Below are 15,973 nucleotides of genomic sequence, written 5' to 3'. Positions count from 1 at the left end.
TGAATTATATGTCAATAAAGCTATTATTGGAAAATGAACACAATAATGAGAATGCTCTTTCTGCTCTAGATTTTTAATCAGGGGCTTAATCTTTCAAGTTACAATATAACTCTGCTGCTTAGAACTGGTTTATCTTCCATGTTAATCAATTACACAATTATAGAAGTGTTGGAACATTAAAAGTCCCTTCTAAATTAACCCCTTCATCACCTAACAGATAAAAAAACTGAGCTCCAAGAAGGATGATACATGACTTGAACAAGGTTGTATAACTAGTAGTGGGACCATGCAGACCTCACTCTGTCCAAACACACACCTCTTTTATCTCAATTGAATTGACATCTTCTTTTCTGAAATTCCCAGGTGACTTTTTTTATTTAAAGGAAAATACCTTAAAAGGAAGAAGATCAATTTATCTTTCATACTATGTCCAATAACTATTACTAGATTATAAGAAATATTTTTAAAAGGCTAAAGAAATAAACAACTGCAACTTTCTGCTTTTTACAATGAGAAAAGACAATTATTCGAATTTAAAGGGTCATAGTAGTAGTTAGGGACAGCAACAAAGACCACTCCTCCCCCCACCCAGGGAATGGAAATAGACACTAAGCCAAGACACAACATATATGCAAATTCACACCTGATCCTTCAGAGAGAAGTCAAATGTAATCCATAGCAAAAATGTCTTTTAGAATATCATATTCTGAGGTTCCCCTTTGAGACCTATTTTTTTTGTGGCCTTTGTACAGCCAATGGCAGATATAGGTGTAATAGATAATTTTTGATGTACTTATTCACTCGGGAGATTTCCTAGGACAGTGAAATTTTCTTTGAAGTTCATTATTTGTTATTTTACCAAGCAGGATCTTTTAAATGGAAGAATTTTTCATTTGTTTCACATGTAAAACAAAAACAAAACCAAAACATGCTAAGTTTCACTGACAAGATTTTTTGTTAAAAAACCCAAAAGCATTAGTCAATGTTGACTTTTAAATACCCATTGTACAAAACATCATCCTACAGCTTACAGCTAGGGAGTAACTCAGTGATCGCGTATATACCATTTCCCTGCTTGGTGTCAGGGACCTGAGGACAGACTGCACATCTGAAAGGAAGTGCGGGTAGCTGAGGGGGTGAGTGGGAGAGGGGGAGGATTGCCATAATGACAAGTACTGCTACACACTTACTTTAGGAAGTCTCAGGCTAATTCAAAAACTATTTAATGAGAACTAACTATGTGTCAGACTCCAAACCAGATGCTATAGCCAAACAGGTTTATGCTAGGATTTCTAGTGTCTCCAACAGGCTAGTGTTTACTATGACTAGAACAGTAGTGTGCTTGGACAGCTCCAGTTTGGAACCGCTGTTCCAGTATCAGTAGCACTACCTTTGGTTCCCGCCATCCTACCTATGACTCTCTAAGTCAGGGAGTGTGAGTCTAGTGCATAGATTTTCCTCAACTTATGTGACTAATGAAATACCTGTATCTACATTACTACAGCCATCTCTCAGAACAGAGGTCCACAGAACATGGTTTGGGAAATGCTGATCCACTTTATTCTCTTCATTTGATAGCTGAGGAAAGTAAGGCCCAGAGAATTAAAGAGAGTCAGCTGGAAAACTGCCAGATGGAACTAAAGCCAAAACCTCTTGGCCCCTTTCTTTGATGCACTTTCCAACACATCACAGATGATGCACTTTCCAACACATCACAACACATCACTTTCCATACCAGAACACTCTTAACATGAAGTTTAAAAATCCTATTATTAGATAACAGGTATTATATATTTTCTCCTAATACAAAAACAAGTCACTCAATTTCACATGTGAATTTCAACTTAAATGGAGTCCCACTTTCTTCCCCTTTTAAATCATAACTACAGAGTTAACCAAAGGTGGAGTCAATGAGAGAACAGTACCTTGTAGTCAACTCTTCAACCTTGTAAGCCAAGTTTACTGATTTTCTATTCTCTGCTTTCCCTCCACTTATTCTGGTAAATATGAGGTAACCGATTTCTTCGTATCTTCAAAGACTAACTGGCCTTGCAGGTGTGTGTATGGAGGATGGAGAAAAGCTAATTTTATCAATTACCAGACTTCCCAGGACAATACATTCTGTATAATATTTTACTTTCCTTTATGGTTCCCAGTGTCTTTTAAGTAAAGATACTACTTTCCTGAGCCATTCTGTACTTATGAAAACTCTAAAGAGTTTAAAATTACAACGTATTCCCTTTATTCTCTTGGAGTCTCTACATGCTTACTAATAAAAGCTATTTTCTGATTCTGGTTGCACCAAAAGGTATGGCCTTAAAAGAAAATCACATAAAGAATTCTATTTTTAAAAATCAGTTTTTCACATTTTGGGTCACACATGGCCACTGCTATTTCTAGCTAACTGAATTGTAGGTAACTTAGTTCTTTTAGAGAAGAGGAAGTGAATGACTATATATAAACTTTAAAAAGAAAACTATATCTTACTAGCTAAGAAGTGCAAATAGTCTTTTTTAGGGGGGAGAAATGAGAAAATACCAGCTAAAACAGGGTTTAAACTTAGGAAATTCATTTCTGTACAGTATATCTTTTTGCTCATTACCAAGAAAAGGGAGTTAATACTAATCTTAGACAAAATAACCAAACAGATTAAAAGAAAATCGCAAAGTGGTTAAAGCAGAAGACCATTTCTAGAGAGAATCTATTGTTGGATTTGTAGGAGACCCGAGACGTGTGGCTGAACATCATTCTCATAATCAGATTGGAAATTGTAATTGTGATGTAGAGCTCTGACTTTGAGAACAGAGAGCACTCTCTCCTGTGATTAAAAAAAGAAGACTGCCTAGAATAATTTACCATTTGAAGCAATGAACTTATTCACTTCTAACTACGGTACTCAGAACCACCTGTTAAAAAAAAAAAAAGAATACAGATATTGATCACATCAAATGTTTTCATTGAGAAGTTGACACAGACACCCATACAGTTTATCATGGATCGTATCAGAAGCTTTCCTGTGTATGAGAAACGGAACTACAGGCCTTTTTGTATAAGTTCCTGTATATCTTGTCCATGCTGTTCTCAAAGACGGGTCGGTGGGATTTTCCTTTATAAGAGGCTGCCCTGTTGGACCAGTATTCACCATCATCCAAATGGAGAGTGCCACGTGGCCGCTGAAATGAGCTATAAAAAAGGATATAAAATATTAAACTGGTGAAACTCAGTGAGAGGTAATCAAATATTTACTGAGTACTCTAGGGGTGTGTGATACTCTAGGCTGTGAGAAATAAAAGACAAAAAGGTCTGTGTCTTCAAGAGTAACCCTATTTGTATGAAACTATTACAAAACAATAAAATGAAAAATGTGCAAGAGAGACAGAGTCACAAAGAATTCAGAGGGGAGAAATAATGTGGTAAAAGCCGAGTGCAGACGCTTTGGGATGGCCAGTCACAAGAGCACCGGGCCTCCAGAGTCAGGCAGACCTGGAACTGGATAATGGCTCAATCCTTTATAAGTTATGGGATGGGGGCAATTTATTTAATCATCCCAAGTCTCAGCTTCCTCTGCTTTATTTTTTGCAGTATTATTTTAAAAATCAAAGACATATGTGTAAAGTGCATAGTACAGTGCTTACTCTGCACACTGAAGTTATTAACCACGGGACACTAAACTACTAGGTACTTTATATTTATCTAAAAATCTGAGGACACTCTGAAGTTGATAGCTGTGGAAACTGAGGCTCAGTGAAGTCAAGGGACTTGTCTCTGACCACTCAGCTAGCAACTGGCAGAAGAGAATGAGATCCCACGTCCATGGCCCTGAGGTCCCTTCCACTATAGCATACTGCTACTGTCCTCAAAGGCGATTAGGAAATTCACCTGAAGTGCTTCATAGCACTTCTGGAAAATGGAAAACAAGGCAGAAAACTCTGTATTTGAAGTGACAGGGATCCAATTTTGAGGGTCTTCAAAAAAAAAAAAAAAAAAACCATGGAGAAAGGAAGCTGTGAAATAGACCAGCACTAGGTTAATTATAATGGGAATAGAGAAGAAAAGGCAACTCTTTTTGTTTTGTTTTGTTTTTTTTTTTTTAAAGATTTTATTTATTTATTCGAGAGAGAGAGAGAGAGAGAGGCAGAGACACAAGCAGAGGGAGAGGCAGGCTCCATGCAGGGAGCCCGACGCGGGACTTGATCTCAGGTCTCCAGGATCAGGCTCTGGGTTGAAGGCGGCTCTAAACCGCTGAGCCACCTGGGCTGCCCAGGCAACTCTTTTTGAAGGTTTGATAGTACTTTTAAAAACATACCAAAGTTACAATTTTACTATCATAAACGTTAAGTTCTGGGCTTAATATATCATTTGCTAGAAATAAAATGTTGTCTTTTTCAAGGACTGAGTTTTATTTTTTAAATAAATATTTGACCTACTTCAATAAATTAACTACTTGTTATAATGAAGACTCAGGCATGTTAGAACTTACAAAATTTGTGCCATATAAAACTTTATGTTCTGGTTATTAAATGTCAGAAATATTTTAAACGTACATTTGGAATCTCACTTCAAACAGATAATTTCTTCCTTGACTTAGTCTAATGATGTTACCTCTACTGTCAACTGTAAAACAGGTACTCCTAGGGCTGTATATCTAAGGAAAATTTGGTATTTGACCTGAAGTCAATCTAACAGCTGAACACAATAAAAGAGACCATGAAAAAAGGCATGGAGTAGCTGGGTTATCATTCTTAGAGCTTGACATGGTGTCCATGAGGATGTAAAGTCATGAGAACATTTATACACTCACTTTGGCATGACCCAACAAGGTTGAACATGCAATTTCAAGCCAGTAATCCAACTCCTAGGTACGCCAGCAAAATTCTTGCACATGTCTACCAAGTGACATGTACAGACATGTTCATAACAACACTCCCTGTAATAAAGCTAAGAACTAGAAGCAACTTAAATATCATCTACATTAGATCAGATATGCATACAATGTTATGGGCATACAATGGTATATTTGCAGCAAGGAAAATTAATGATCTATAGCCACATGCATCAATGTGGGTGAAACTAAAAAACCAACTGGGGGGGGGAAGCAAATTTCAAACAATACACAGTTATACTTACATTTATATAAAGTTTAAAACAAGGAAAATAAAACAACTTATTGCTAAAGGATACATTCATGTGCATAACTATAAAGAAAACTATATAGTATAACTATAAAGAAAAAAAGATTAATAGAAAACTATGTTAACAGCTATCTTTATAGAAAGAGATGCAATTGGTTAGGAGCATAAGGTGACTTTGGAGGTATGAATAATGGTCTATTAAAACGGATAGTGAGTAAATGCATATTCCTTTATTATTATCATTATTATTACAATTTCGGATGCACAAAACTTAAATATATTCCTCTGTTACAATTAATATATGTTGTATGTTTTCAAAAACTCACTTCTGTGAACCATGACAAATGAACCATGACAACTGGTCTTTCTACTTCCTGATGGCTTTGCCAAAACGAAATTTTACCTCATATTTTCTAGTAATATTTACTAGATCGTGTCAAACTTTCTTTACACTTGGCACTGCCTCTTTCATTCTGGAAAATTTTGAAAATGGTATAGTCTCTAGGATAACAAAGGTGTTTTAAAATATGGTTATCATTACTTCTATCTTGTCCATAATTAAGAGAATTTCTAATAATGTCAGTATAATATTTAAAATTTTTCAAAAGGCCTTAGCTAAGTCTCAGTGCTATTGTTTTGATATAATTACCACATTTCTTTCATTAGCTTTGCTGAAAATATAGTCTGGCCACTGACTACAATTTATGATTTCATACATTTTTTTCACAAGCCTAACTCCTGTTGTTGCTTACAACATTTTTTTCGGACATTTTGAATCAAATGATTCACACACTGACAAATATATTAATAGAAACATTTATACATCTTTCATGACTCCACAACGATATCTACCAGCCGAGGTCCCCACACTTGCCTGTGTTCCCTCATACTACTTTAGGGATCCCACCATGTTGTGTTTTGCTCGGTTGGTTGTACTTTATTTGTTTTTTGCAAGAAGTCATGACCAATTAAAATTCCATAAAACACAAGTTTGTCCCTATCTCCTTGTCCACAATCATCAACTTTACTATATGCTGATGGCCAGGTAATAACGTTCTTTTCTGAATTTTACATTTTGTTTAGTTGCTAGGCTGGTTCTACTATGATAAACCTACTCAACAGTAGTTTGAATTTCTAACACACACCACCACCCAGCTCTCAAAGAGGTAAGCAACAGCAGGGCTGCTAACTTTAAAAATCATTGTATAGATTTCTTCTGAGATTGTAAACAAAATTGTCACTTCTATCATCAATTAGTATATTTAATGTTATCTGGCATAGATTTGCTACTGCTTTAATTCCATTATACATTTTTTTTCATGTCTCAAAGATGCCTTAAATAGTATCACCTCAGTGGCTTGGAATGAATAAATAAAATTCAGAAAGCTTTTTAGAGGCAAATGTGAACCTGGTAAGAGGTAAAGAAGGTAAAGAAGAGCTAAAGTGGCCAAAACACACATTCTAATGCTTTTAGGTCTTGTAAAATTTGGCAGTGAGTTAATTTCCATTTAAAATTGCAAAATTTTTCAACTTAGTAAACAATACTGTAATTCTCTGGAGAGAATTTGGAAATTAGTTCAGCCTGGAAGCCTGAATTGCAAAACAGAGATGTGAACACAGAACAGGTCCTAATATGGCCCACAGATAGGTACAAAGAGTATCAGAATCCTAAAAAATGTTATTTACTTCCAGACATGAAAGCATTAGCTCTCTAATGAACTGTGAACACATTAAGTCAATTCTGATTTCTCATTACTGTGATACTAAAATGTTTTATTATAGTAATAGGCTTTTAAAAATTAAACTTTTCTATTTACCATGAATATCTCCAGCATTCATTTATTCAAAGCACTTTGTGAATTCCTACTAAGCTCTACAAAATACTGCATAAATGCCATATACCATTAAAATGGTTACTTTTAAGGGATAGTATTTTATTAATGCAGTGAATTTTGTTTTAATTAACTTATACTTGCTACTTAAGTAGGGATATACTGTATTTATGATAATGCTATTAAGAAAAAAAAGACAGGGATCCCTGGGTGGCGCAGTGGTTTGGCGCCTGCCTTTGGCCCAGGGCACGATCCTGGAGACCTGGGATCGAATCCCATGTCAGGCTCCCGGCGCATGGAGCCTGCTTCTCCCTCTGCCTGTGTCTCTGCCTCTCTCTCTCTCTCTCATGAATAAATTAATAAAATAAAGATACCATATAAAGATAACATCATTAAAGACATAAAAATTTACTGATAAATAATAGCAATAGTTCTCAAATTATAATATGCATCTGGAAGGCTTATTACAACTCAGGTTATTGAGTCTCACCCTCCAGAGTTACTGAGGGAGAGTCGAAGAATTTGGATTTCACAAGTACCAGGGTGATGCTGAGGTCATTGGTCTAGGAACCATACTTTAGAAAGCACAGAATCAGAGACTTGTCTTCTACAGGGGGAAAAAAAAAGCTTAGGGAAGAAAACTGCATCTCATCATTTATCTTCTTTCCCTATCAGCAGAAACTATATAGTAAACATTAAAAGAAGTATATTCAAAGAAATTTACTGAACACTGGTTACTTATAGGCCATTTATTTCTCTTCCATGACTAAGAATATGTAGAAGTGAGCCACTAACAACAAATAAAGTCTAACAGCTTTCATGATTATTAATTCCTCTCTTGATCACTTATCTAAACATGTTTTTTTATCTAACCATGTTATTAAATATCACAAAATATGAGTTTACTTAAATAATTTTAGCAATATAACTGATCAGTATTAATAAAGAACCCAATTTTAATATGTGAACTATTTTTCTAAATTGAGCTCCTATTATACATGTCAAAGACCTTAGTGAGCAATCAAAAACAAAGTTAAGTAACATATCTGTGCCTTCAAGGAGCTCACATTTAATAGAAGGTGGCAAGATAGACACATAACGAAATTGTTACAAGAGAAAAATGTTGGTAATTGAAATGAAATATATGAGAGAAAGTGGCAGGATAAAGGAGAAAACACCTAACGGTCTGTTGAGGTCATGAGGGAAAAACTTGAGCTTAGTCCTAGAGAATAAGTAGGCAGTTACTAGATAAACAAGAAGACAGAAGTTATCTGTCTACACACAGCATCATATTCTAACAGAATCAAGGCATGAAACAGTTTGGAGTATCATGAAATACCAGGTATATCTGGAGAGGTAAGACTAAAGTAAGATTTAACTGTTAGAACTCAAACAGTATTTTATCTTGGAGGGAATAATGAGCCGACAATGGGAGGACACGGAAGGGATTTCTACTTTGGGTGGGAAATTGAATCAAGATTACTTTAAAAGTCTCCTTAGGAAAAAAAAAATAAAAGTCTCCTTAGTCTCATATATGTATATTTTTAATATGTGTATAGGGGACAAGTAGTCTTTATTTAAACACAAAAAATAGTATTTTAAACTGGTATTTTAAGTCATCCCTCCAGTTTCACGAATGCAAGTTAAACAATATTGTTACCATATACACAAAGAACATCTCATTTGTTTTATTATTCTTTTCTGACTTCCCTCTCATACTTCGAATAAAGATAACTAGATATAAACCTGAAATAATGTAGAGTACAGCTGTAATAATACTTCAGGAGTATTTTCATGTTTTGCCCTGGCTAAATAAAATAATAAACATATTTTTTACTCCTAAAAGCAGTTATCACTAAAGCAGCTCACACAACTACAGTTCAAGCATAATATCATGAACTAGTACTTATTGTGGCTCTTGAACCTAACTTGGGATTGCTGTAAATAATCTCATACGTGTCATCATCCAAACAGCAGTCCATTTAACACTATCTAGTTCAGACCATAATTGCCTACTTGTTTGCTGACAATGTTATAAAATCACAATTCTTACTAAAAGTTATATTTAATGTATCACTTTCTTGTAATCTATTTTAAAAATTAAATTAGTCTACCAGGACTTGCTAGTCATAATACCATTCTGGCTGCTTAGTAGTATTCTTTAAGGGGGCAACAAGTTGAACATTGGACAATGCCATGGAGCCAATTTTTTTTTAAGGTTTTATTGATTCACGAGAGACACAAAGAGAGATGCAGAGACAAAGGCAGAGGGAGAAGCAGACTCCCTGCAGGGAGCCCAATGTGGAACTTGATCCCAGGACCCCAGGATCATGACCTGAGCTGAAGGCAGTTGGTCAACCACTGAGCCACCCAGGCGCCCCGCCCTAGAGTCAATATTAAGTCTAATTACCAAGGTGATATTTTTGTCTTAAAAAATGAATACAAAAAAAAAAATGAATACAACACTGCCCTGTCCTAATCATCAGAGACTTTTCTAGACTCCTAAACTGCAAGTTTTACAACACTTTGAAAAATCACATAAATGTGCAGCACCCTCAATATTTCTGAGTACCAATATACCTTCTAGACATTTTTTAAAAAGAAAAATTAAATCTTAAGTATTTAATGAAAAAGGATTTAATGATACTTGAGTTAATAACTCAAGATCCCATGAATTCTAATTAGAATGAACCAACATTTTTCTCACTTAAAAATGAAGGCTTATTTTTAGTTATTTGAGAGATTTTAGGTCTGTATATTATTTAGATTTTTTTTCTTCCATTTGTTAATATTAAAGACAGCCTTTTGGTTATTTACTACATCTTAGTAGATTCATCAGATTAATCAGATAGTGCCCCAGAGGGAAGAGATGAAAACTATAGTCAAGCCTGTTGTTATTCAAAAATATATAGTCAACTGCTGGGTACCAGAGGGGCAGAGGTAAGGGATGGGTGAAAAAGGTGATGGGGATTAAGGAGAGCACTTGTTGTGATGAGCACCAGGTGATGCATGGAATTACTGAATCGCTATACTGTACACCTGAAACTTAAGATAACATTGTATGTTAACTATTCTGGAATATGTAAAAACTTAAAAACATATATAGTCAAAATTTAAATTACTCAGTTCTGTTACAAATAATTTCAAAATTAAAACATTATATTGAGCATATTTCTACTGTTAGCAATCTTAAAAATATGCATAAGTAAATAGAAAATAGTTTATCTGAATAGTTCCATAAAGGATTTGGTTAAAAATTTTAGGCAATAGTCTTAAAAGGTCAATTCACATTCTAATAATGAACTAAAAATTATTTTTATCCTTACTTCTTTTTGTGACCAGTTCCCATCTGTATGAAGCATCACTCATATATGGTTTTTAATTAGGACTAACATTCCAATAAGGTAGTTATGTCTAAAGTATACAACAGTATGGAGAAATTTAAACATCCTGAAAACTGAAGAAATTTGAAATACACATAGCAGGTACTAAAAAGTATCTCAGCACTCTGAGAACTGATAAGGCTACCACTGCAAATGTCTAGAATTTTCCTTTCTTTTTTTCTTTCTTTCTTTTTTTTTTTTTTTTTTTTTTTTTAAGAATTTGAGAGAGATAGTGAGAAAGAGCATGAGGTAGTGCAGAGAAGGAAAAGCAGGCTCCCTGCTGAGCAGCCTGCCATCCAGCCCCAGCCATCCTCTGCTGGATGTGGGGCTTGATCCTAGGAGTCAATATTAAGTCCCGAGATCATGACCTGAGCCTAAGGCAGATGCTCAACCAACTGAGCTGCCCAGGCACTCTAAAATTTTCTAAAAGATAGGCAATATGTAAGAGAGAAGGAAGTCAGCCTAGGTAGTAGTTTCTTTCCAAAATCTAGCTCCAAATCCCAAAGTACTTGAAGTAAAAGGTTACTTAACAACTCTTTGATAAGAAATTTCTTCCAAATGAATTTTATACTCAAAGATGATGGAAGACATAGGACTTCCATGTATAGGCTAGAATGTATAGGCTAATGCATACGTAAACGGGCACTTCAATTTCCCATTCTGCTCTTTGTACAGAAAACACTGAATCTCTGCTATATTCCATGGATGATAAGCACAATGCATATTTCGATCATAAGATAAAATACTGGGAATCCCTGGGTGGCTCAGCGGTTTAGCGCCTGCCTTTGGCCCCAGGGCCTGATCCTGGAGACCCGGGATCGAGTTCCACGTCGGGCTCCCGGCATGCAGCCTGCTTCTCCCTCTGCCTGTGTCTTTGCCTCTCTCTCTCTAGGTCTATCATAAATAAATAAATCTTTAAAAAAATAAGATAAAATACTGAGTCCTGGGCATAATCTTTAAGGAAAATATTGATATTCTTTCTTTGATGAGTCACTGCCATTTTATATCCTTTTAATTCTTTGAACACAGCTGCTAAATCCAATATCTGAGCCTCTTCAGAGACAGTTTATAGTAATTCATTCTTCAATTGTATTGGTTAGATTTTCCTATTTCTTGCATATCTCATAATTTTTTGTCAAAAACAATACTTTAGACAAAAGCTGCACATTTTGACCTTACCAGGGCTTTGTTTTTAATTATTTGTTTAGTGTCCTACCTAGACTAATACTTTAAGTCTGTTTTCCTTGTCCTGTATAGTTTCTGGTGTCTCTTACTCCTTTTCTTTTTTAGAAAAATATTGTTTCTACTTTTAAGCTTGGACTCATAGGGGCTGCTCCTGAGTCAGCATAGGTTGGTGACGAGCAAATGACTGGTCAGAAAGGCTTTTTCCATCTTTTGCTAATGGATCTATGTGTGCCTTGGAATATACATTCAAAGTTTATCCAGTTTACAAGTCTGTCCTGGATATTACTTTCTGCTTTCACAAGGCCTCACATTCAGCCATGGACTAGTGGCTTCCAAAGGCCCTCTCCAGTTTCTCCTGAACATATTTACAACCTTACACATACACATAATGTTCCAGACTACCAGGGATAAGTACAATTTTATCAAGACCAACTTTGGCTAGCTGGTCCCTGGATCTTTGCTGTCTGTCCCAACAAGTAGTGAGACCTCAGTCTTCTTTTACTTTGCCAGTGGGATCATTATTGTTTCTATTCATCTCCATGCACATGGGATTTCCCATGCTCTGCTCCATATAGTCAGCCTCCTCTGTCAGCAGAGCTGCCCAGTCTTTTAGCATGACTGCCCTAAGGAGCTGGGTATGGGAAGTTCCAGGCAAAATGCCCTAGGTTCCTTATTGCCCTTATTGAGGCTCAGTAGACTTTCTTGAGAAATGCTTCTCAATTTGTTATACACCTTTGGTTAATTTTCAAAGTCCTAAAAATTTTTGTTTTTGACAATTCTATCTAGTTGTTGCTTGGGGGAAGAGAAGATTTGCTAAGCTCATCACTCAGCCATTCCAGGAGTCCATGCAGACTTCTTCAGGACCTCTGTGTCAATGTGTGTCTGCAGAGGGGTGATATTAAGCCAAGATCCCAAATCTCTTGATTTCTCCTGATGGAAGCCTTAAGCAAATGGGTGATCACTTTGAGGGCAGGTTGTCTCGTCTTTGAGATGGAAGTAGGAGAGTGACTCCTTGGCCTAATATATAATATGACTTAGGGATAAAATAATATTCTGATCATTTCAGTAGTTTCTGGAGCTAATATCAAATATACTCTTATAAAAGGTTTTGAAGGCCTGACCACTTGGTTCTATCAGTCTGAATATGTACATAAGAGAAGTGACAAGGAATTTAAAAAAATCTTAAAAAATGTGTAAGCAGAACTTTTCTGATACTCTGCTTAACTCTTACTTGAGAGGTGCCAAAATAATCTCAGGTAATCAAAAGCTTAGCCATTAACATTGCTTGGTAACAGTGCTTTTCAAAATGTGGTTCTTACACTAGCTACATTAGGAGCATTCATGATATTTCTTAAAATGCAGGTTTCTAGGTCTTTACCAATAGGTAAAGATTTAGAACCCAAGGGCATAGGAAGAATAAATATGTATTTTTAAGATGCAACTCAGGTCATTATTATGCATACAGAAGTACAAAAAACAGACAGTTTCCTTTATCAGTCCTATTCATTCTTACCCAATTAGAATTAACTTTATGGATTAAGAACCAAAATTGAAATGTCAATCCATATAGTAGCAATCTGGAGAATAGAGTTTTAATAAATAATAATAAAAGGTAATTCTTTAAGGGGTGGACTTTCTTGGATCTCCTTTTTCCTGGCTGGATTGCTTCTACAAATTCTTCTCTCTCTTTTTTTTTTTTTTTTTGCTTCTACAAATTCACCTGTAATATGCTACTTCCCTTAATGAGAGGCCAAGGTTGCCTGTTGGTTGCAAAGCAGTAGCTCTGGGAGATGAGTTGACATTTATACTCTGTGTAAGCGGCAAAACAAGTTCTCACATGTTCACAGGATATCTAGCCTAACTTACCAGGGTAAAGATCAGAAACTTCAGGCCAAAACTCAAATTAGTAATAAAACATATTCCATTATCCGGGGCTTTTTTTCTTATACTTGTTTTTCCAGAAACTCAGGAAGAAAGTAGAAGCCATGTGGTCATCAGTGGTATAGCACCAAAGGATTCAGAGAACCTTAGTTACATAAACTCACAATTTACATTCAGCTTTTAATACCACCTTCTATGGCAACTGACACAGAGCTTTTAAAAATCTTCAAGAGGCAGCCCAGGTGGCTCAGTGGTTTAGTGCCGCCTTCAATCCAGTGCGTGACCTGGAGACCCGGGATCAAGTCTCACATCAGGCTCCCTGTGAGGAGCCTGCTTCTCCCTCTGCCTGTGTCTCTGCCTTTCTTTCTCTCTGTGTACATACTCTCATGAATAAATAAATAAAATCTTAAAAAAAATCTTCATGACACTTGCTAGCATAATCTTGCAAAAATTTTGTTATTACTAACATTATTACTAAAATGTTAGGCTAGAAGAACAGTTTTTCTTATGTTATTAAAAAAAAAAGCTTGCTCATGGTCTAAAATTATGTAAACTGTTGTTTGAATGAGAATAAATATGCCCTGGAGATGTTGGGTTTGCAGGACAAATACACCATAAATCTTAAGTAAAATGAAAAGTATCACTCTTAATTGACTATATTTGTTTTCACGGAAAAGTTGCAGTAATGTAATCATTAAAGTATTTTAATAGGATTTTATACTGTTAAACATAAAACATAAATAAATAATAATGATTAAATTGAGTCTAAATTTCCCACAAATCCAACACATTAAAAGGCAGGTTATATTTATGCCAACTGTGAGAAAGGTCTCTACACGCTGCATTAATCGGGCTCATACCTATACTCTGGGTCACTGTCATAGGCAGAGTCTCTGTATAAAAGACCTCTTTTCAGTTCCAGTTCATCTTCCTTCTCTGGGTCTCTCTCATCCTGAAAAATTTAAAGATTTCCATTAATTCATTTTATAATTAACACAATGCCTATGTTTCTTTGGGAAATGCTCTCCCTCTCCCCCATTATATGAAATGAATCAAATGCTCGGATTTCTTAGGAAAGAAAAAAAAAAGTAGGTGAGAATTCATTACTCTGTTCAATAAAACAAATACAATTTTAGTATACTTTTGCTAATAAGGCTTATCAAAGACTAGAACCTGGTAGATGTTTCTTGCATCAATGAATAGGAATGGATACTGTGTCAAGATATGTAGTAAGATATATGGTAATGTCTTCCACATTGTTATGTGAACTCCTAAAAGATTGCTCCTGCACTCTGAAGAATAAGTACCTGGGAAACTTATGCAGATGTAAACATTCTAACAAGTACCTATTATTCATAAGCCAAAATGCAAATAATAAGGCACAAGAAGCAAAAATGAAGGGCAAGGTAGTTGGAATCAAAACACATGGCTACTCCTCCTATGGACAACCTGTTTTTAACTTCTCATAGACACATTCAAGATCTAAGAAATAGAATTCTAAAGAGATGGATTGTAAACTATATCATCCACTGCAATTATGTTCTTATGTATGGTAGTTTTATATAATTTAGTATCAAATATCTTTCAAGACTATTAGCCAATACCCTTGTTCCTTAGTCGGACAGGAACAGACATAAAGACTACTGAATAATACAAGAATCTATAAGCAAAAACAAATTGCTACAGGGATTAGTATTAATAAGGGAGTCATTTATTTTGTGTAAGAAATCAGCTGAATACAAATTATGAAGAAAAATGTTTTTAAAAAATTTGCTGATAGCATGAAATTGGGAAGAGAGCATTCAATTAAAAATTGGAGCAATAAAATACACAAGTTTAAAAATCACAGGAAATGTGAATATACATTTAGAATTGTTATAGCTTCTAGGTTAACTGAACCTTTATCATTATGAAGTAACTCCATTTATATCTATTTATGCTTTTTTCCCTTAACTTTTTTTTTTAATTTTTATTTATTTATGATAGTCACACAGGGAGAGAGAGAGAGAGGCAGAGACATAGGCAGAGGGAGAAGCAGGCTCCATGCACCGGGAGCCTGACGTGGGATTCGATCCCGGGTCTCCAGGATCGCACCCTGGGCCAAAGGCAGGCACCAAACCACTGCACCACCCAGGGACCCCTTCCCTTAACTTTTGATTTACTGTTACTATAACTACAATAGCTTTCTTTTAGTTAGTGTTTGGATGGCATATATTTGTCCTTCTATTTTCCATTTTTCCTTATTATTATTAGGTTTTGGATGATCTTCTTAAATATCATATAGCTGGATGTTGGTTGTTTTTGTCCAGTCTGATGAGTCAGTGAACTGGAGCATTAACATTACAGACAATGAGTGCAAAAGACACTGCAAAATAAAGTATAAGATATTTTTAAAAATGTATTGTTTTCAACCTTCAGAAATAGATTATGCTCCAAAAAAGAACTGAATGAAAGTGATGTAAATAGTATTTAATTTTTAACTCTCTCCTTGGAATAAGCTATTCATTTCTAGATTATATAATAAGTGATATCACACATAAATATAAATCAATGTTCCTTA

The 15,973-nt window shown here is 35.3% G+C and overlaps 1 protein-coding gene across 4 annotated transcripts in view; it reads right to left on the bottom strand.

The window, feature by feature from the left end:
- Positions 1-1,537: 1,537 nt before the first annotated feature.
- Positions 1,538-15,973, bottom strand: part of SPATA6 (spermatogenesis associated 6) — a 139,548-nt gene continuing 125,112 nt past the window's right edge. For all 4 annotated transcript variants that reach the window (XM_055341804.1, XM_055341805.1, XM_055341806.1 and 1 more), the window contains 2 exons: positions 14,274-14,365; positions 1,538-3,183 (listed from right to left, as the gene is read on the bottom strand). In XM_055341804.1, coding sequence (XP_055197779.1) covers positions 3,003-3,183; positions 14,274-14,365 — 273 coding nt within the window. In that variant the 3' untranslated portion in view covers positions 1,538-3,002. The remainder of the gene's footprint in view (positions 3,184-14,273; positions 14,366-15,973) is intronic.

The sequence above is a fragment of the Nyctereutes procyonoides genome, unplaced genomic scaffold (assembly GCF_905146905.1).
Source record: "Nyctereutes procyonoides isolate TBG_1078 unplaced genomic scaffold, NYPRO_anot_genome, whole genome shotgun sequence".
Taxonomy (NCBI): Eukaryota; Metazoa; Chordata; class Mammalia; order Carnivora; family Canidae; genus Nyctereutes; species Nyctereutes procyonoides.
This window is presented reverse-complemented; position numbering and strand designations above follow the sequence as displayed.